Source organism: Nicotiana attenuata, unplaced genomic scaffold (genome assembly GCF_001879085.1).
Source record: "Nicotiana attenuata strain UT unplaced genomic scaffold, NIATTr2, whole genome shotgun sequence".
NCBI classification, from domain to species: domain Eukaryota; kingdom Viridiplantae; phylum Streptophyta; class Magnoliopsida; order Solanales; family Solanaceae; genus Nicotiana; species Nicotiana attenuata.
In genome coordinates, this window is record NW_017675114.1 from 2,045 (window position 1) to 22,019 (window position 19,975).

At 37.0% G+C, this 19,975-nt stretch overlaps 3 protein-coding genes across 5 annotated transcripts; all 3 read left to right on the forward strand.

The window, feature by feature from the left end:
* The first annotated feature begins 5,428 nt into the window (after positions 1 to 5,428).
* On the forward strand, positions 5,429 to 13,918 carry LOC109219669 (cellulose synthase A catalytic subunit 3 [UDP-forming]). 3 transcript variants are annotated; one of them, XM_019384142.1, is made up of 15 exons: positions 5,429 to 5,734; positions 5,977 to 6,141; positions 6,562 to 6,757; positions 7,197 to 7,417; positions 7,534 to 7,651; positions 7,739 to 7,949; positions 8,194 to 8,460; positions 8,572 to 8,917; positions 8,997 to 9,134; positions 9,352 to 9,477; positions 9,567 to 9,779; positions 9,915 to 10,179; positions 11,064 to 11,266; positions 11,999 to 12,349; positions 12,928 to 13,918. In XM_019384142.1, the coding sequence occupies exons 2-15, from the start codon at positions 6,118 to 6,120 to the stop codon at positions 13,510 to 13,512; spliced, it is 3,264 nt and encodes a 1,087-aa protein (XP_019239687.1). In that variant the 5' UTR covers positions 5,429 to 5,734; positions 5,977 to 6,117; the 3' UTR covers positions 13,513 to 13,918. The 3 variants fall into 3 exon arrangements, with proteins under 3 accessions (XP_019239687.1, XP_019239688.1, XP_019239690.1); XM_019384143.1 differs by having other exon boundaries at positions 5,974 to 6,141; positions 12,928 to 13,907; XM_019384145.1 differs by having other exon boundaries at positions 6,013 to 6,141; positions 12,928 to 13,907.
* A 545-nt stretch (positions 13,919 to 14,463) lies between these two features.
* On the forward strand, positions 14,464 to 18,329 carry LOC109219670 (putative late blight resistance protein homolog R1B-12). The gene is made up of 3 exons (XM_019384146.1): positions 14,464 to 15,262; positions 15,599 to 17,642; positions 17,911 to 18,329. The coding sequence occupies exons 2-3, from the start codon at positions 16,634 to 16,636 to the stop codon at positions 17,961 to 17,963; spliced, it is 1,062 nt and encodes a 353-aa protein (XP_019239691.1). The 5' UTR covers positions 14,464 to 15,262; positions 15,599 to 16,633; the 3' UTR covers positions 17,964 to 18,329.
* On the forward strand, positions 14,713 to 16,359 carry LOC109219668 (putative late blight resistance protein homolog R1B-12). Its single transcript, XM_019384141.1, has 3 exons — positions 14,713 to 14,776; positions 14,834 to 15,262; positions 15,599 to 16,359. The coding sequence occupies exons 1-3, from the start codon at positions 14,713 to 14,715 to the stop codon at positions 16,357 to 16,359; spliced, it is 1,254 nt and encodes a 417-aa protein (XP_019239686.1).
* Positions 18,330 to 19,975: the final 1,646 nt, after the last annotated feature.

Genomic DNA, 19,975 nt, shown 5'->3' on the forward strand with positions numbered 1-19,975 from the left:
AATTTAATTAAGGAAACAAATCAATAATAATCAGCGAAATACAAACAAGGCAAGGAAAACAATTAAGGTGAGTAAATTCAATCAAATTGAGTAAAGAAGTAAGAATCAAAATGTTAAATGGAAAGGGTTCAAATTAAACCAAAAAATAAGGGATTTAGAGTAATCAAGGGTTCGAAAAGTCATGAAAGAAGCAGCATGCTTATATAAAATGAGGTAGAGCATGAATAGTCAGGATTTCACACAATTTTAACAAAATCCATGGATAAACGACACTGATTCGAAGAGAAGCATACAAGTTTTGCATGAATGGTCAGTATAAACACCAGTTCACAATATTAGTGAAAATTTGAACTAAGAAAATTCAGTAGAAGCATGCTAGGACAAGTAAATCATGAGAAGTCACAAGAATCCAAGGCAAGAACACAGTCGGAGGTACCAATATCCAAAAACCAAACGAAAACCCCCAAAATATTATGGTTTTCAATACAAACGGGGTAGGGTTGCAGCAAGTTCATAAAATTAGTAAAAAGTGTGTGAGAATCAGAAGTTTAAACACAAAGAATCATCAAACAAAGTTTAAAAAGAAATTCCGAAAATCCTAATTTTAGAAAAAGATGAAAAACACTTGAAATCATACGATTCTTGTAAAGAATCTCAAGGCTATTGTAAAACACATAAGAAACAAACTCAAATTGTTTTAGATCTGTACAGATCTAGGAGGTTTGGAAATGAAATTAGGCTTTCGAAGAGAACCATACAGAGATGACGAAACATACTGGAAAACCCTTAGATCGTAGCAAATATAGAACGATTTTACTCGAAATCACACTGGAATGGCCAGGAACAGGCAATAGATGAACCCTAGATGCAAGTCGTCATAGCCCTGGTCCCTTGAGGGCCTTAGAGATGGCAAGAATGACATGAGAGAAACCATTGGAGGCCTGAGAGATGGTGAGAGGTCACCGAAGATGGCCATAGATGGGGGGCGGCGTTTGGAGATTAGGGTTCAGGGTGAGAGTGTTTGAGAGCAGAGAGGATTTTAGGGCAGCAGGGTGGGTTGTAAAATGAATAAGGTTTGGGGGGTATAGGTTAGTTTAATTAGGAAAGGATGAATACGGGCCGTTGATCTCAGAGATCAACAGCCAAGATTAGGGGGGCCTGGGTCGGGTATAAATGTATTTGGGCCTGGGTCGGGTAATCTAATTGGGGATTGGGCTGGTAATTGGGTTAGGATTTAGGCTGAAATCTAAATAAAATAGGCTAAGTTTTAAATAGCCATTTTAACACTATATAATTTATAAAATAATAAATAATTTCTAAAAATAATTTCATGTACTAATATAATTTAAAATAGCTATCTAACATTTCAAAAAAAATGGAAGATCATTTTATGCGTCAAAATATAATTATGCATTAATAGGGCTAGTATTGCAAACATATGCAAATTAGCTTAAAAATGCAAATGCAATTATATTAAAAAATACACTAAAAATATTTAAGCAATATTTTGGCATAAATATAGAATTTAGATGTCTAAATTACCACAAAAATAATTCGAAGGATAATTATTGGAAAATTTATAAGTAAAAAGTGAAGAAATAAATCAATTTGAAGCCTTTAAAATTATACGAAAATTATAAAAAAAGCTTATGCATGCTTATATATGCATATATACTATTTTGAAAGTATATATGTGTATTAAAAATATATAGGGAAAAATTGGTTATCAACAACATAAACAACTAAAAACTCTCAAATAATCCATCACTGGTTCTTTCCCATAGAGCACCTCATATGGTGTTTTGCCTTCTAGTACTGGTGTAGGCAATTTATTTATTAGGTAATCTGTCGTTTTAACACATTCACCCCAGAGCGTGACTGGGATGACACCTTGAATTTTTAATGCTCTTGCCACTTCTAAAATATATCTATATTTTCTTTCTACTGTCCCGTTTTATTGCGGTGTATAAGCACAACTGCTTTGATGAATGATCCCAAGAGAAGTGAAGAGTTCAATACATTGAGAACTGAAGAGTTCTGTGTCATTGTCCGGCCTTAATACTTTTACACATACACCAAATTGATTTCTTATCATAGTCAAGAAATCCTTAAGCACAACTGACACTTCACATTTAGATTGAAGTAAACATACCCAAGTGTACCTACTATAGTCATCCACCACAGTAACAAAGAATTGTTTTCTATCAAAAGTAGGCCTTCTATAAGGTCCCCACACGTCTACATGTATCAGCTAGAAAATACCACTAGTGCTACTCTTACTAATAGAAAACTTTAACCTGACTTGTTTTTTCATTGGGCATACTGAACACTGCTCCTGCACTGTATTATTTAGTTTGTTCTTCAGTCCTGGTATGTGCTGCATTGCTATAGCTGGGGGATGTTCTAGCCTTAAGTGCCACAATTATGCTTCATCTACACCTTTCATTACAACTGTCCTACTATAGGCTTTATTTCTCTTTGCAGTATGTAGAGGCTATTATTTTCTCTACTAATCCCCATTACCTTGCCATTGTAGAGACCCTAAAACACAAAAAAATTAGGGAAGAAGGTGACTGAACATATAAATTCCTTGGTTAGCTTTGACACTGCAAGCTAATTAAATTTGAAGTCTGGCACGTGCAACACATTCGTGATCTTATGACTTCCTAACACCGCTGTACTTCCTGCACTAGATATAGATGACTTATTCCCAGTTGGTACTTGTACTCTACTGTTGTAACTTTTTTCTAAGCTTCTTATGTCTTCTAGCAACTCCTTGCAGGGTGCAATATGATGAGATGCCCCTGAGTTTATTATCCATTCGCATACATAAGTCCAGAAAGCAATATAACAGTACATGCAACCATGTTTGAGTTGCAATCACCTAGTGGAGGTTTGTTAAGCAAGCTCATGAGTTATGAATACTCTTCCTCAGTGAAAAAATGCCCCTGCATCTGATTCTTAACTGCTACTGTTGATGCTTGTCTTATAACCTCCTCCTGTCTGTGTTCTGCTACTAGATTGCCCAAGAGTTCCACCAAACTGGCCATTTTTCTTCTTACTTTTGAAGTCTGGGGGATACCCTACAATCTTATAGCAATTTTCCTTCAAATGGCCTTTATAGTCACAATATTCACATATTATGCCTGGTCCTCTTGGTTTAAATCCTTGTGTTTTTCCTGCAAGCATAATCAATGGATCTTTATGTGTGTCCATAACACCAAGTGACCTCTAGCTCTCTTCTTGTGTGACAATCGCGTAAGCTTCATTTACTGTCACCACTGGCTTCCTTGCAAGCATATTGCTTCTTACATTGCTGTAACTTTCATTTAATCCCATAAGAAATTGTAGCAAACGTTGTGACTTCAAGAGTTCAATAGATGGCCTCGCTTCCTCACAATCACATCATGGTAAAGGAGCCAACACATCCAACTCGTCCTAGAGATCCTTCATCTTAGTGTAGTAACTTGTTACTGAGTCTGTTCCTTGCCTTATAGTTGCTATTTCAGTCCAGAGGTGATAAATTCTCGTCAAGTTTGAGCGATCAAATCTCTCTTGGAAATCGTTCCATACTTTTCTCGCATCTGATGCATAGACAATACTTGACATTAATTCATCTGAAACTGTGCTTCCTATCCATGACAACACTATTGCGTTGCATTTCTCTCATTGCTCAACCAATTCCCCTCTGTACCTAGCCTTTACTCACGATCCATCCACAAAACCTAGCTTGCTCTTTCCTCGCAAGGCCAATTTCATTGCTCTGCTTCACAGGGCATAATTTTCTGGCCTTGTGAGCTTAATTGGAATTAAAACCAGCCCCGTAGTGTCTCCGGCTTGAAGGTATAGTGGACGATTGTGATCAAGTAAGGCCACTTCATTTTCCGCCATGTATGCCTCTTCGAGCTCAAATTTGTTCTTATTCAGTCGGAGCTTTACGCCGGAGTTCGCACTTCACGATTGCCGCTCTCTTAGCTAAATTGACAGAAATGGAAGAGCTAGGGCTCATCAACTAAGAGGAATATTCTGGAATTTAGAGGAGAGAATGAGGAAGAAGATCTGATTTTCATTACCCAAAAATGCACAAGAGACAAACTTTTATACAGCTACATTTGCCATGACCAAATATACTTCATGTGCCACTCACTAACCGACTATCAACAATGTTAACTAACTACAACAACAATTAACGAATATAACTGCCTGCCTAATCTTCACACTATTTTAATATCAATTCTGGAGTTTGGACTACGTTTAAGGTCTTGACTTTAATTATTGAAATGAATGTTTGGTTGCTACTGAATTGTATCGAAATCGTACCGTACCAGATAAGAAATATTGAACTGTACCGAACAATAATTCTTAAACATCATACCGAAGTACCAAACGCCGATCCCTAGTTGCCGTAGATCTCTTTTACCCGAAAGGAAAATATTCCCTCTCTGCCTCCCCCCCTCCTAGAACCACTTGGCATTGTCACTCTCTTTAGCTAGCCGTGACTTATTTAAAAAAATAAAAAATAAGATGCGACTAAAATCAATACGGAATAACGAAGAAATAAGAATTATTACTCCTATATATCGTGATAAAACAACAGAGAGATGAGTAGAGTGGTTTTGTTTGTATACCTTCCACCCATTCCATTGTTTTTTACCTTTTTATTTTACTTTAAGAATTAATATGCTTCAGTTTTTTTATTTATGTATTTAAATTTTAAAATTTGGTGTGATACTGTATCTGACAAATTAAGTTTTCAGAAAATTTCCCTAGAATTTTCTTCTACTATTAATAATATAAGATAAGAAATAGTTAAACCTTCACAAAACCTTTATACTTAAAATAATATGAGTTCATTAAATATATTATTTTATACATCAAATAGAAAAGGAAAATAAACTGGAGAAACACGATGAATTGTCCAGACTATAAAACATTGAGATACTTTTTGGAAGTTGGTCAGTAAACATCCATAAAAATTGGTTCATAACAGATTTTCTATAAGCCTTAACTTCATCTTCTCCCGTTTCACTGTCAACCGACAGGCCACAACTGAAAAAGTAAACAACAAAAGAAATCAAAAAATTTAAAAAGAGAAGAAACTATGTAAGGAGTAGTTGAAAGATCAAGAAAAACTATAAAAAGAAATGGTGAAATAAAATAAAATGGAAATAATTGAAGATCTGAGTAAAACAAACCAACCCCATTTTCCAATATTTCTTTGTTTTGTATTTCTCTCTCTCTCTCTCTCTCTAGAGCTGTCGGTGGAGTGATTAGATGGACATAGTCCACAAAAACACACACACTCTCTCTCTAAAACTCAGCTTCACTCATTCTCACTCACGCTTTGGGTAGCAGCTCCTGTGTCGCTTTCGTCTCGTCTAAGTCAAGTAGCCAACTGTACCTTTATAATAATTTGTTTATACACAGACATAATAACAATATCTCCAGCTAATACACACACTCTTATAGACCAATACCCTTTTCTCATATATATATATATATATATATTTGGGTATTTATTGGCCCCCAAAAGCACAGATTTAGAAAGACAACCGGACAATTGGAGAGAGAGAGATTTGTCGGCATTGCTGCTGATCTTTCACTTCCTTGCTATTTTGGTTTCTGGATCTCTCTCTAATCTGATTTGCTCTAGTGGATCGAAGGATCTGGGGTTGAATTGATTGATTTAGTTTTTTTTCCTGTGGTGGTAATTGTTATACTGCCGGATCTTGAGGTACTCTTTTTGGAAATATTACTGAATTTTCTCTATTCAAATTGATGAAATGAAATTATTGAAAGATTTTGATTTGTGAGTTTTTCAGTAGGATGGGCTAGCTTAGACTAGGGCTTTACTTTAATCAAAATGCTTGTGATTGCTCTTCTTGAATTCTCCTTCTAACTGAACAATGAGCTAAATCTATTCTTTTTTCTTTTAATTCATAATTTCTGCTTTTATTTTCTTGGTGATTGAAGCAGATCTGATCTGTAATTTGGGTAACTCTAAAAAAGCAGATCCTCAGCTTTTGTTCAGTGTCTTCTGTTAGTTGGGCATGTTGGTCGGCAACCTATCTGGCTGAGGCTGTTATCTGATTGCAATTCGATTCAAGTAGAGTAATAATGGATCCAGAAGCTGATGTTAAGGTTAGTTCTTTATTAAAACAAATAAAGACTCTACCTTTACTTTGGTTTTGCACTTTTTGTATTCAGATTGATATGATAATATCACTTCTTGTCATTTCCAATATGGGTTTGGTATTTTGGTCAGTTAATTTGTCTGTGGTGTTCCATTACCCTGTGCTCTCTGTCACTATCAGGTTCAAATGTTTGTTGTAATTTGTCAAGAACGGAACTTGAATTTTGTGCTATTTTTCCAATTGACATTCTGAAGGTATTAGAATGTGTAGATCTTTGATTTGAAGCTTAATTTGGTGTTGTTCTGCAAATGATGAGTGGAAGTAGTTTGTCTGATCTTGTATAATATTCGGTGATGCTTGAATGATAATTTTAACAAGCTTATATAAAAGTTAGGAAGTCCCTGATTGTGCTGATTTGTTTGCACAGGGAAAGTCCTTGAAGACCTTAGGTGGTCAAGTCTGTCAGATCTGTGGTGATGGTGTTGGCACTACTGTAGGGGGCGAGCCATTTGTTGCTTGCGATGTCTGTGCCTTCCCTGTTTGTAGGCCATGCTATGAATACGAGAGGAAGGACGGGAATCAATCTTGCCCACAGTGCAAGACCAGATACAAGAGACATAAAGGTATGGATGATTCTGATTTGAGCAATTGAGTTGAATAGCTTATATATCAGTCAAAATTTGTTGTCCAAGAGAAGTAAGACCTTAAGTTTTTGATTCTGGTGCATGATTGTATATGCTGACTGGCAACTTTTTATTTAAGATGGTAAAATGGTTTTGCTAAAATAATGATTTTCTATCTAGAGATTGTGGATGAAGTTAACTTGTTTTCATTCTAAGTGACAGAGGACAAACTAAAAGAGAAAGAAAAAGGGTTTTGCACCTTGCTAATCTACTGAAAGATTTAAATGGTAGTTAATTAGAACAAGTCCTAGGCTAATCTGATTTGAGATGTTGATGTGCTGTATTATTTGATTGTTATAGGAAGTCCTGTTAGGTAGAATAAGTCCTAGACTATTCTGATTTGAGATGTTGATGTGCTGTATTATTTGATTTGTTATAGGAAGTCCTGCTATTAGTGGTGAAAGTGTAGAAGATGGTGATGCTGATGATGGTGCCAGTGATCTTCACTACTCTTCTGAAAACCTGAATGAGAAGCAAAAAGTGGCTGACCGTATGTTGAGCTGGCATGCGACTTACGGGCGGGGTGAGGATACTGGTGCTCCAAAGTATGATAAAGAGGTCTCCCACAATCATATTCCTCTGCTTACGAATGGAACAGATGTATGATTGACAATTCCTAGTTTTTCATGTTATTATCTTCCCCCTTTCCTTGGCTGCCTTGCCTGGTATAAATAATTGAATGAGTGACTGGATCCTTTTTGATGTCGTACCTTTAGGTTTCTGGGGAACTGTCTGCAGCATCACCCGAACGCTATTCAATGGCATCTCCTGGACCTAACGGTGGTGCAAAACACATCCATCCACTCACATATCCAACAGATGCTAACCAATCACGTATGTTCCTGTTTTATTCTACAAGTGCTTACTGAGTTATCTGTTCCTTCTAGATTTTTGAGGCTTTACTTTCAATTATTTTGGCAGCTAACATTAGGGTTGTAGATCCGGTAAGGGAGTTTGGATCCCCTGGACTTGGCAATGTTGCTTGGAAAGAAAGAGTTGACGGCTGGAAGATGAAGCAGGATAAGAATGTTGTGCCACTGACCACTAGCCATCCTCGTTCCGCTCCTCCTTCGGAACGAGGAGTTGGAGATATTGATGCTAGTACTGATATTCTGGTGGATGACTCTTTATTGTGAGTTTTTTTTCCTTGGGCTGTGTTTATGTATTTTCTTCTTTCTGAGTGATTGTTTTGATAGATCATCTCTGATATCTCCCTATTACAAAGAAAAAGGAGAAGAAAACAAAGCATCCGTGTTCGCGATATGTGCTGAATCTGCGTTGTGATGGAATATTGAAGTGGTTGTTGAAGCATTCGAGTTTTGTGTTGTCCTTGAATATAGCGAATTTCCTCTAATGGTACGACTTTGTTGGTGCAGGAATGATGAGGCTAGACAACCTCTTTCAAGGAAGGTGTCTATTCCATCGTCTAGGATAAATCCTTACAGGATGGTTATTGTCCTCCGGCTTGTGATTCTCTGTATTTTCTTGCACTATCGAATAACAAATCCAGTGCCCAATGCAATTCCCTTATGGTTGTTATCTGTAATATGTGAGATTTGGTTTGCAATATCGTGGATTTTGGATCAGTTCCCCAAGTGGCTTCCAGTTAACCGTGAGACATATCTTGATAGGCTTGCACTTAGGTTAGAGCTTGTTCTTTTCTCTTCATTATTTTGTTTTTTTTTTTACCTTTTTGTTTTTGCTTGTTTCCATTTTTATCTTTTATACTCAGTTTTAATCATGATGTATGATAGATATGATCGTGAAGGGGAGCCATCGCAATTAGCTGCTGTTGACATATTTGTCAGTACTGTTGATCCTTTAAAGGAGCCGCCTCTTGTTACAGCAAATACTGTCCTGTCCATTCTTGCAGTTGACTATCCTGTTGATAAGGTGTCTTGTTATGTGTCTGACGATGGTGCTGCCATGTTGACATTTGAAGCCCTATCTGAAACGGCAGAGTTTGCAAGGAAATGGGTTCCTTTCTCTAAAAAGTACGCTATAGAACCACGAGCTCCAGAGTGGTACTTTTCTCAGAAGGTTGATTACTTGAAGGATAAAGTTCAACCATCATTTGTAAAAGACCGAAGGGCGATGAAGGTCAGTTTTAGTTTTTGCACAGCCTTGTTTATTTTCTGATTGTTGTGTGCTCATAATGTTTCTTGGAATCATAATACAGAGGGAGTATGAAGAGTTCAAAATTCGCATCAATGCCCTTGTTGCAAAAGCTCTAAAGATCCCTGAAGAAGGATGGATAATGCAAGATGGTACACCATGGCCTGGAAATAACACAAGGGATCATCCTGGGATGATTCAGGTAACTTTTAGTTCTTCTTTGTTGGCTGTGCTTTTTAGAACAAATGATATCAGTGTCGCTATTATGCTACACGTGTTTGACATTGGTCTTGCGTACTTCTTATTAGCTTTTCACTGAAAATTCTTAAATTTGCCAGGGCATTTTCTGTTTCAAGTTCATTCCTTAGCAGGACTGAACTTAGTTCTGGGAATAACTGTATTATCTCTGTTGCTTACAGGTTTTCTTGGGCCAAAGTGGAGGGCTTGACAGTGATGGAAATGAGTTGCCTCGACTTGTATATGTTTCTCGTGAGAAACGTCCAGGCTTCCAACATCACAAGAAGGCTGGTGCCATGAATGCACTGGTAAGTTGTTAAATATTAGTATTTTTTTTCTTTTCGGACAATCTTGATTATAAATGGGACATCTTTTGTCATTTAAAATGATCGTGCAGGTTCGAGTGTCAGCAGTTCTTACTAATGGACCTTTTATGCTGAATCTTGATTGTGATCACTACATAAACAACAGCAAGGCATTGAGAGAAGCGATGTGCTTTTTAATGGATCCTAACCTTGGAAAATATGTCTGTTATGTTCAATTCCCTCAGAGATTCGATGGTATTGATAGGAACGATCGATATGCCAACCGGAATACAGTTTTCTTCGATGTAAGTTTGAACTTCAGTGATAGCTACTGACTTATACTCTGTGAGAGGCTAGAATAGTATGCAGCTCATGCACTTTTATGCTCAGATTAATTCATGTGGATCTTGGTTTGAAATTACTGTTCTTTGTTGAACCAGATTAACTTGAGAGGTTTGGATGGAATTCAAGGCCCAGTGTATGTGGGTACTGGATGTGTCTTTAATAGAACAGCTTTGTATGGTTATGAACCTCCTATTAAGCCAAAGCATAAGAAAGCAGGGTTGTTCTCTTCCTGCTTTGGTGGATCAAGAAAGAAGAGTTCTAAATCAAGTAAAAAGGGCTCAGACAAGAAGAAATCTAGTAAGAATGTTGATCCCACTGTGCCAATATTCAATCTGGAGGATATAGAGGAGGGAGTTGAAGGTATAGTTCAAACTACTAATTTTTTTTACTTCATGCTTATTGATGTTATCTTCGTCTGGGTGGTTCACCAACCCCAGAATGATTATGCTGGTGCTTGTCCTGCTACACCTTGCTTAGCAACTCTTTTTTTTTAATAAGTTAATTGGCAAAGCTGTTCCATCAGAAAAATTGCAAGTTGCTAATGTCTCTTCAATCTAGATACCTATAATTTTCAACAGTCACTTCCTTCTCCATCATATAGACTTCATCTACCTTGTAGTTCATTACTTAAGATAACCTCAAATATTCTTCTTGTAATTACTTCTGAACTAAAAATAGAAGATAACCTTTATGCTGTTGACTAGCTTGTAGAATATCAATCAACCAATTGTGTGTCAATCCAAAATTATTTTGGGTGTTGCTATAGGAATTCTTCATATCCATTACTTCGCTTTATTGCTTAGCTTGTTGAATATGGTTTTGTAAAATTTGTAACTGCTAATTCATACACATACTGCAAGAAGTATTCTAGGTATGGGTATACTTATGTGTTTCTGTTGCTTGCCCACACCTCTTTCGTAAAAACAGAAAAATCAAATTGTAGGCATGTAACCGATCTTCTTTAAGAAAATGCTTGTGGAGAATTGAGAATTGATTAGCATGCTAAAATTATAAACAAGGAATGCAACTCATCCCTGTGTATAGACACCACTTTTGTGTTTTATCAAGTTTGAGGATTAAAGGACCTTTTGTCCTCATTATGTTCCTGTGCACTCATTATTTACAGGATTATACTATTTATTTATGCTTGAAGACCCTTAAGTCTATGTTGTGGTTCAATATATTCTTGAAGTTTTGCTAATTTCTCACATGCACTGTCTCCTCTCTCTCAATCATGAAATCAGGTGCTGGATTTGATGATGAGAAGTCACTTCTCATGTCACAAATGAGTCTGGAGAAGAGATTTGGGCAATCAGCTGTTTTTGTTGCTTCGACACTCATGGAGAATGGCGGCGTTCCTCAATCTGCTACACCAGAGACCCTTTTGAAAGAGGCTATTCATGTTATCAGTTGTGGTTATGAAGATAAATCAGAATGGGGAAGTGAGGTAATGCTGTGTTCTGGAATTATTTTCCATAAAGTCTAGGATTGGTAGGTTTCCTGGGGGATGATTGAGTGGTTGAGTTATATGAGTAAAACTTGGAGATACCAAATTCAAATACTAGCTAGAACACTCAATATGAGCTCATCTCCGCATTTGTGCTTATGAGCCATAGCAGGTTGCTTGGTGGATTAGTCGAGATACACACAAGCTGGAGCAAAGACCACCATTAAAAAAGATGTTCTAGGATGGGTAGGAAATTGTAGATGGATAATTTCGTTGCGAGGGGAACTGTATTGACTGAACTTGAGATGACTTATTGCATAGTGTTTGACCTTCTGACAGTAAAGAAACCAAAAAGAGATCCAGTGTTAATGTTTTTAACAAAAATCATACTCCATTTCTTTCAATCTAGTGAAAGGAAAATGAAAAAAGAACTTGTCTTTCCCCTTTATAAAGAAAAGCTTGTCTATCCCTGCAATGAATATTAACTGCTTGTATAATATGATAAATGGATTACTGGAACTGAAACATGCTGCAACCATGCATAGACCCTTCAAGAAAATGATGAGCTACTTCTAGATCACTAAATTCCCAGATGCATAGGTTTTGTTACGTTATAAACATGTGAATTGCTTTTGTGGTACTACTTCTTGTTGACTCCATCCGGACCATGATGGTTGTTACTGCTATGAAAGAAGTGTGTTTGAATACTTAATTTTCTTTGTATATGTGCAGATTGGATGGATCTATGGTTCTGTCACAGAGGATATTCTTACTGGATTTAAGATGCATGCCCGTGGTTGGCGATCTATATACTGTATGCCCAAGAGACCTGCCTTCAAAGGGTCAGCTCCTATCAATCTTTCAGATCGTCTGAACCAAGTGCTTCGATGGGCTTTAGGGTCAGTGGAAATTCTTTTCAGTAGGCATTGTCCCATATGGTATGGATACAGTGGAAGGTTGAAGTGGCTGGAGAGATTTGCATATGTCAACACCACCATTTATCCAATCACTTCCATTCCACTTCTTGTATACTGCACACTTCCAGCTATCTGTCTACTTACTGGGAAATTCATTATCCCTCAGGTTAGCTTTTGGATCTATAAATTCTTTTCAACTTGAAAAGCATGCTTGTTATATCTTTTCTTCTTTTGCATGTTCAAGGTTATTTAATACTCATGTTCCATTTTATCTGGCACACTTTCCTTTTTCTTTGTTTGTTCCAAAAGGATGACCTTTCTCTATATTTAGAAACAATTTAACTTAAAACTTCCCATTTTTCCCTTAATGTCATGATTTTATAGCCACAGAAATGTCATGGCATGTCAAGTCTTTCATTCTTTCTTAAACTTTGTGTCCAGTCAAACACCTCCACATTCTTATATGATAATAGGTCAAAACACTTCCACATAAAATGAAATGGACGGAGTAGAGTACTGTATTCGCGAATCTTATGGTCTCCTATTTAATTCGGCTGATGACTGATACTTCTGTTCAAGCAAACTGTCAGTTGGCCTTAAACTGTGTATAGTTTTCTAAACTTGTAAAAGAATCTGAATACAAACATAACTAACTGCATAGCATTTCATTAAATCACATTTAGCATACGTTTGCCAAGATATTGTTTAACAGGGTTTCATGGAATCTTAATTCTTGCTTTGCAGATAAGTAACCTTGCTAGCATATGGTTTATATCCCTCTTTCTTTCCATTTTCGCAACTGGTATTCTGGAGATGAGATGGAGTGGTGTTGGAATTGATGAATGGTGGAGAAATGAACAGTTTTGGGTCATTGGTGGTGTGTCAGCTCACTTGTTTGCTGTCTTCCAAGGGTTGCTCAAAGTGCTTGCTGGTATTGATACCAACTTTACTGTCACATCCAAGGCATCAGATGAAGATGGTGACTTTGCCGAACTCTACTTGTTCAAGTGGACTACTCTTCTTATACCCCCCACTACTCTCCTCATTGTAAACCTGGTAGGAGTTGTGGCCGGCATCTCATACGCTGTCAACAGTGGTTACCAATCATGGGGTCCACTCTTTGGTAAATTATTCTTTGCTTTCTGGGTGATTGTTCACCTTTATCCCTTCCTCAAAGGTCTCATGGGTCGTCAGAACCGGACACCCACTATTGTGGTCGTATGGTCTATTCTTCTGGCCTCCATTTTCTCTTTGTTATGGGTGCGGATTGATCCCTTCACCACAAGAGTTACTGGACCAGACGTTCAGGAGTGTGGTATCAATTGCTAGAAAAAAAACCTCCAAATTTGCATGCAAAGCAAAGAACTAGCCTGAAGGTCATTGAAGTACGATTTACTCAACAATGCAAGCAAACAAAACTCAAGATGCTCTCTAGCTGCATAATCTATCATCGTTTTTTTTCATCCGAACTTGGGTGTGTACCTGTTTTTTGTCCATGTTAAGTTTACTGTATTTGTGCAGAATTTAGCCATGTAAAAGTTCCTTGTTGATCCAAGATCAAACAACAAACACCAAGATCAAAATTTGCTCTCTGTTTTAGGTTTCATTCCCAGATAGAAACTCTGCTTGATGTATACGTATTTTATATTGCCCCATATTGATGGATGCAATGTTGTAACTTATAGTTCCCTTAATGCTCTAGTGTATTTATTTATTCATTCAAATTGTGTTGCAATGTCAGGACTTCAAAGATTATTACTTATATGGTAAAAATAGTTTGTTTTCCTTTTCTGAACTCTCTTTCAGCGTTGAGTATCTTGTTTTAACTATGGTAGTAATTTCTTTATCCAATCCGAAACATATCTTGACAGAGATCAGAAAACTTTTGAATTCCAAATTCGAGGATATAATACTAGCCATATTTATCTTCAGTTTAACTTTTAAAGCAACGTCAAATTTCTTATATTGCGCATTTTTCTCATTTTTCGGACCATATATATATCTCCTAAATGACTCTTCTCCTTAAAACGACTTTAAGTTAAAGTGAGGTATAGTAACTAGTAAGATGTGATACTAGAAGTAGAGTGTCAAGATAAATTCAAGACCCATCACTGTTTAACAAGTTAGTAATATGAACTTGAGGATTCCATTGTTTTTTTGCCAACATCAAGATTGTCATGAAAGAGGATGAATTAGCTACATTTGAGTTTATTAATGGTGTAAAAATTGATAACACTACTAGTAGTACTACTGTTACTAACGTTTTGCCTTTTTTTGACCTCTCTCTCTCTCTCTCTGTGCGTATGAGTCATGAAAAAGTACCAGACTTTTCACTTCAATCATAACTATCCCAGGCCCCAGCATTTAACTAAGCAACAAGGTTCACATACTAGTTGCTTCTCAATAATTTCATTCATTATCCCTTTTCAGCATTGATTTTCTCCTCTCTATTTCTTCTTGATCTGGGAATTCAAAATTTTAAATAAAGAATAATTGAATCTACAAATCCTTTTTTTTATTGCTCAATTAATGGCTTATGCTTCTGTTGTTTCTCTTGCTCAAACTCTGGAGCAACTCAATTCCAGAATCCCAGGTTAGTTTTCTGACCCAACAATAGAATCGCTAGTTGGATCTCTTGAATATTTAAAAGCCTTTCATGATGATAGTAGCAAGAGAAGTTATCACCAAGAAAAACTCACATTTTTGGTTGGAAAGTTTAGACATGCACTAAATGAAGCTGAAGATATTATTGAACTAAAGATTTGTGAAATTCATGAAAGGGGAAGTTTGAGTGGTATTGAAAAAGCAAGTGAAGATTTACTAGCAAGTTTACTACCACTAGTAGAGAAAATTGAGTTAATAAGGAAAGAGTTGGTGCTGAGTCTTGAGACTTGCACTAGCCATGGCCATGACATTGAATCTGCTGATGATCATTTCAAGACTCGGGAATCTATGCTTGGAAGTCCGTCTAGAAGTAGTTTTAATACAAATGCTGTTGTGGGTCTTGATGATGATTTGGAGAAGATTATAGAAAGACTACTTGGGTCCTCATCCGAGAGAAAAGTTGTTGCCATTACAGGTAGAAAGTCACAAAACTAAATTTTGGTCATGATAAAGTTACTACTTTACCCACTATAATAATAGTCACTAAACTATTTTTTGTCACATTAATGTAACTAAATTTAGCCACTGTAACAGTAAAGTTACCTTGACGGCTAGGTTTTGTTCTTTTAGTAGGTACAATTTAGTGACTATGTTCGGTTACTTTAATGTGACAAAAGTAGTTTTGTGACTCTACTGTTAATTGTTATAGTGAGTAAAGTTTAGTGACTTGGCTTTTAGTGGGTAAAGTTCAACTGCTTTATTTTTGAAATGGATAAAGTTCAGTAATCATGTGTGAGATCAACCCTTACAGGTATGGGTGGAATTGGCAAAACGATACTTGCTAAAAAAGCTTATGATCATCGTCAAGTTAGGTGTCGCTTTGACATTCACGCATGGGTTACAGTATCTCGAGAGTATGGAATGAGAAGATTGTTGTTAAGTCTCGTCTGTTGCATTCCAGGCATGACTGATAAATTTCTAGAGAAGACTGAGGATAAATTAGCAGAGTTGTTATATAGAAGAGTAAAGGATCGAAGATATCTTATTGTCGTTGATGATATTTGGAGTACCGAAGTTTGGGACAATGTAACAAGATGTTTTCCAGATGACAACAATGGGAGTCGAATCATATTAACCAGCAGGCTTAAGGATGTGGCCACTTATGCGAATCCTGATAGCCCTTTGCATGAGATGGGGGTATTAAGTTTAGATGATAGTTGGAAATTACTTTCTATTAAGGTTTTTGAGGCAAATGATCTTTGTCCTTCTGAGTTGGAGGTTATCGGGAAGCAAATAGCAGAAAAATGTGGTGGACTTCCTTTGGCAATTCTGGTGGTTGCAGGGCATCTTTCTAAAATTGCTAGGAGAAGAGAAAGTTGGATTATTGTTGCCAAAACTCTAAGTTCAGTTGTTGCTAATGATCCTGATAAATGCCTAGGAGTGCTTGGTATGAGTTACAACTACCTACCGAACCACCTCAAGCCATGCTTCCTCTCTATGGGAGCTTTTCCCGAAGACTTTGAAATAAAAGCTCGGACTTTGATCCAAGTTTGGGTTGCTGAAGGGTTTTAAGCCGAAAGGCTCAAGAGCTTGGAAAAAGTTGCAGAAGAGTGTTTAGAGGATCTTAGTAGTAGAAATCTGATAATGATACAGAAGTTGTGGCATACATGATTTGTTAAGGGACTTGAGCTTAAGAGAAGCTGAAAAAGAGAAGTCTCTGCATGTGACATCAATTCGTTATGTCTCAAACTTTCTAGCTCAAAGGCATGAGCGTCGTGGCTTTAGCTTTCTTTCCGACATTTCTCTGGATGATTCTAGTGAGTTATCCTCTCAAGTTGTTCGATTGATGTTTTTCTGGGGTAAACTATTAATGCATGCTCCGCCTCATAGGAAAATGTCCTTATTCACGAGCTTCAAACTTATCAGAGTGCTGGCTATTTTTTCTCATTTGTTTTCTTCGTTCCCAGTTGAGATAACACGGCTAATTCATCTGAGGTATCTTTGGATTCGATCAAATGGTAATCTTCCTGCATCAGTTTCTCAGCTTTATCATCTGCAAACATTGGTGCTTCAACAGCCGGAACTATTTTATATGTACAAAACTTTAATTTTGCCTCGGGAGATCTGGAACATGACACAGCTGAGGCGTTTGCGTCTACTGAGTGGAAACTACTTGTCTAAGCCTAAAAGAACTGATGAGGGAGCAACAGATAATGTTTTGGGGCTAAGAAATCTAGAGGAACTTTCTCATTTATGTTTAGCTAGTTGTACAGAGGAAGTCTTTTCATGCATTCCCAATATACGTAAATTGAGTATTCTCGATGCTGCTTCAGACGATGCATCTGAATACTTAAAAAATCTGGTCCATTTAGAGAAACTTGAAACGTTGAAGTGCGTCTGCTATGGTCAAAAGCGGCTCTCCTTGTCAAACTGGTGTGCTTCCCTAACATCTGTTAAGAGGTTAATATTATCTGGTTGTCTTCTGCTTTCTGAAGACATGGCAAATCTTGCTACATTGCCCAATCTTGAAGTGCTTAAACTTAGAGATAACGAGTTTGAAGGTCATGCATGGAGACTAAGTGATGAAGACGAGTTCAATCAGCTAAAGTTCCTACTACTTGCTGAGCCGCGGCTAGTGAAGTGGGAATTAGCTAGTAGTGTTAACTTCCCAACTCTTCAAAAATTAGTATTGAGGAAATGCATATGTCTTGAGGAAATTCCGATTGATATTGGGGAGATATGTACATTGGAGGCAATTGAATTGATCTGCTGCAGTCCTGCACAGAATTCAGCAACAGAAATTCAAGAAGAACAAGAGAGCATGGGAAATTCTTGTCTTGATGTCCGCGTTTATGGTAAGTTTGTAGAAATATCAGCTCAATATTTAGCATTAGTTTCAAATTCTGACTGCTCCTGATATGAAGTATTTCATGAAATCACTCCTTGAGATGCTCAAAATTCTACAAACTAATCATGATTAGATTATGCCCCTAATATATGAGTAGGCTGTTTCTACCTTTGGATCTTCTATTTTGCCCCTCTCCTCATGTTATAATAGGCTTTTCTACTTTTTGGATCTTCCATTACTTGCTGTTTACTGACTGATGAGTTTCTTTCTCGCAGCTGATGATGAATCTTCGTCGTTGTTCGACTTCTGGAGAGCTGTACTAGATTGAGCTTGAGAAATATATACTAAAGACTGAATGCACCATCTTGAAAGGGAGTCTTGGAGCAACGTAAAGTTGTCTCCATCTGACCTATAGGTCAGAGATTCGAGCCGTAGAAGATTGTCTACACCACACCCCTTGATTGGGATGCGGTCCTATCCCGGACCCTGAACGCCCATCTTCTTATCCTAACCATAGGATGTGCCTATAGGATGCGCCTGTTGTGCTACATACTTAGTTATGCGCATTGCAATGGTTGAAAATATTGTGAATGACTGGATATTGCAAGTGACTATATTTTGGTTAATTAATTAGTCAGGATCAATAAATTCCTCAATCCAATAATCAGTGAAATCTTTAAGGAAAATAAAGTAAAAATTGCACGGGGCGCCTTATTTGGTCGCCCCCATTTAACCTATACCCATTTTTTTAAAAAGTTTTAACTTGTACCCACTTTTTAAATAACTTCAGCCCCCTTTCTCCTCCTTCTTCTTCTGCTGCTGTTGGTGCTGCTATGAAACTTCAGTTCATGTGGATGATTGCTATAAGTATGTTTATCAGATTAATTAAAAATAAATTATAAATAACTTTCTAAAGTAAGTTCTGAAGAAGATGATAGTAACTTGTTGGATTCAGCTTTGTACATTATCAATGCATTTTAACCTGTTGTGCTAAATCATTTATCTAGTTTTTTAAGTTACTAATTCTACTTATGATAAACTTATTATCTGTACAAAAAATCAATTACATGATAGCATAAAACATGCTGAAATTCAGCAAATATAGAACAAAACTTCAGCTAAAACATGCTGAAGTTCATCAAATAGAGAACAAAACTTCAGCTACTAGAATGCTTAAGTTCAGCAATTACAAGCAAAAACTTCAGCCAACACCAAGTTTACGTGAAAAACTTCAGCTAAAACATGCTGAAGTTCAGCAATTACAAACAAAAACTTCAGCAAATAGAGAACAAAACTTCAGCTACTAGAATGTTTAAGTGTCACGACCCAAAATCCACCTAGGGTCGTGATGGCGCCGGACACCACGGTCACGCAAGCCAACCAAAATACTTATTTAAATTCTCATTTTAATACTCTTGAAATCTATGATTTTCCTCCAAATTTACCAATAAAAGATAATCGCTTAAATTCAAATTAAATGATAAACAGTTAATACAAAATACTTCGTAACCATCCCAGAACCCGGTGTCACAAGTACATGAGCAATTTCTAACAATTTGAATAAAGTACAACAGCTGTCCGGAACACAAAGGGGATAGAAAATAAATAAAATTCTGAGGGAGATTATACTAGCTGCGGGTTGCCTCGAGGAAATACAACTCGCTTAGTCTCCGAGACGCCCGTGCTGCTACGCCCAATAGGCCAGTATAAATACATGTACCTGTGCAACAAAATGCACAGCAAGTGTAGCATGAGTACGAAAACAACGTGTACTCAGTAAGTATCCCGCCTAATCTCGAAGAAGTAAAGACGAGATGGCAACTTCGACACTTACTAATGGTCAAATAATAATATTATTAGGGCGATGACTCACGAATTTATTAAGGACAACAGTAGATTCAAATGAATTACTAAACAGGTAAAAGTTCCTTTTTATAAAAAGCCTCCGCATTCATAATCCATTAATTAACAATTATCTCAAGTCGGGGAGAGCAGATGGCAATATCAATAAATCTCAAGGCAAGCACTACAAGCATGCGCAACTCATGCTGAGGTCGTACTGCCCGATCCAACATAAATGCAAATTGTGCACTGCCGAGGGTCGAGCGGCACGAACCATAGATGCATCTATTACCCCGCTCGCGAATCATATATGCGACGCAGTCAAATTTAAATAAACAATCACCCTGCTCGCGTACCATACATGCGACGCAGGTACACATAGAAATATATGCTCAAACAACAAATTGAGAGTTTATCGGGGAACATTTATCCAAATAAAAGCCAATCCTCTTTTAATGATTTAAGAAAATGAAGTTTATTCCTCTTAGAAATTCATTT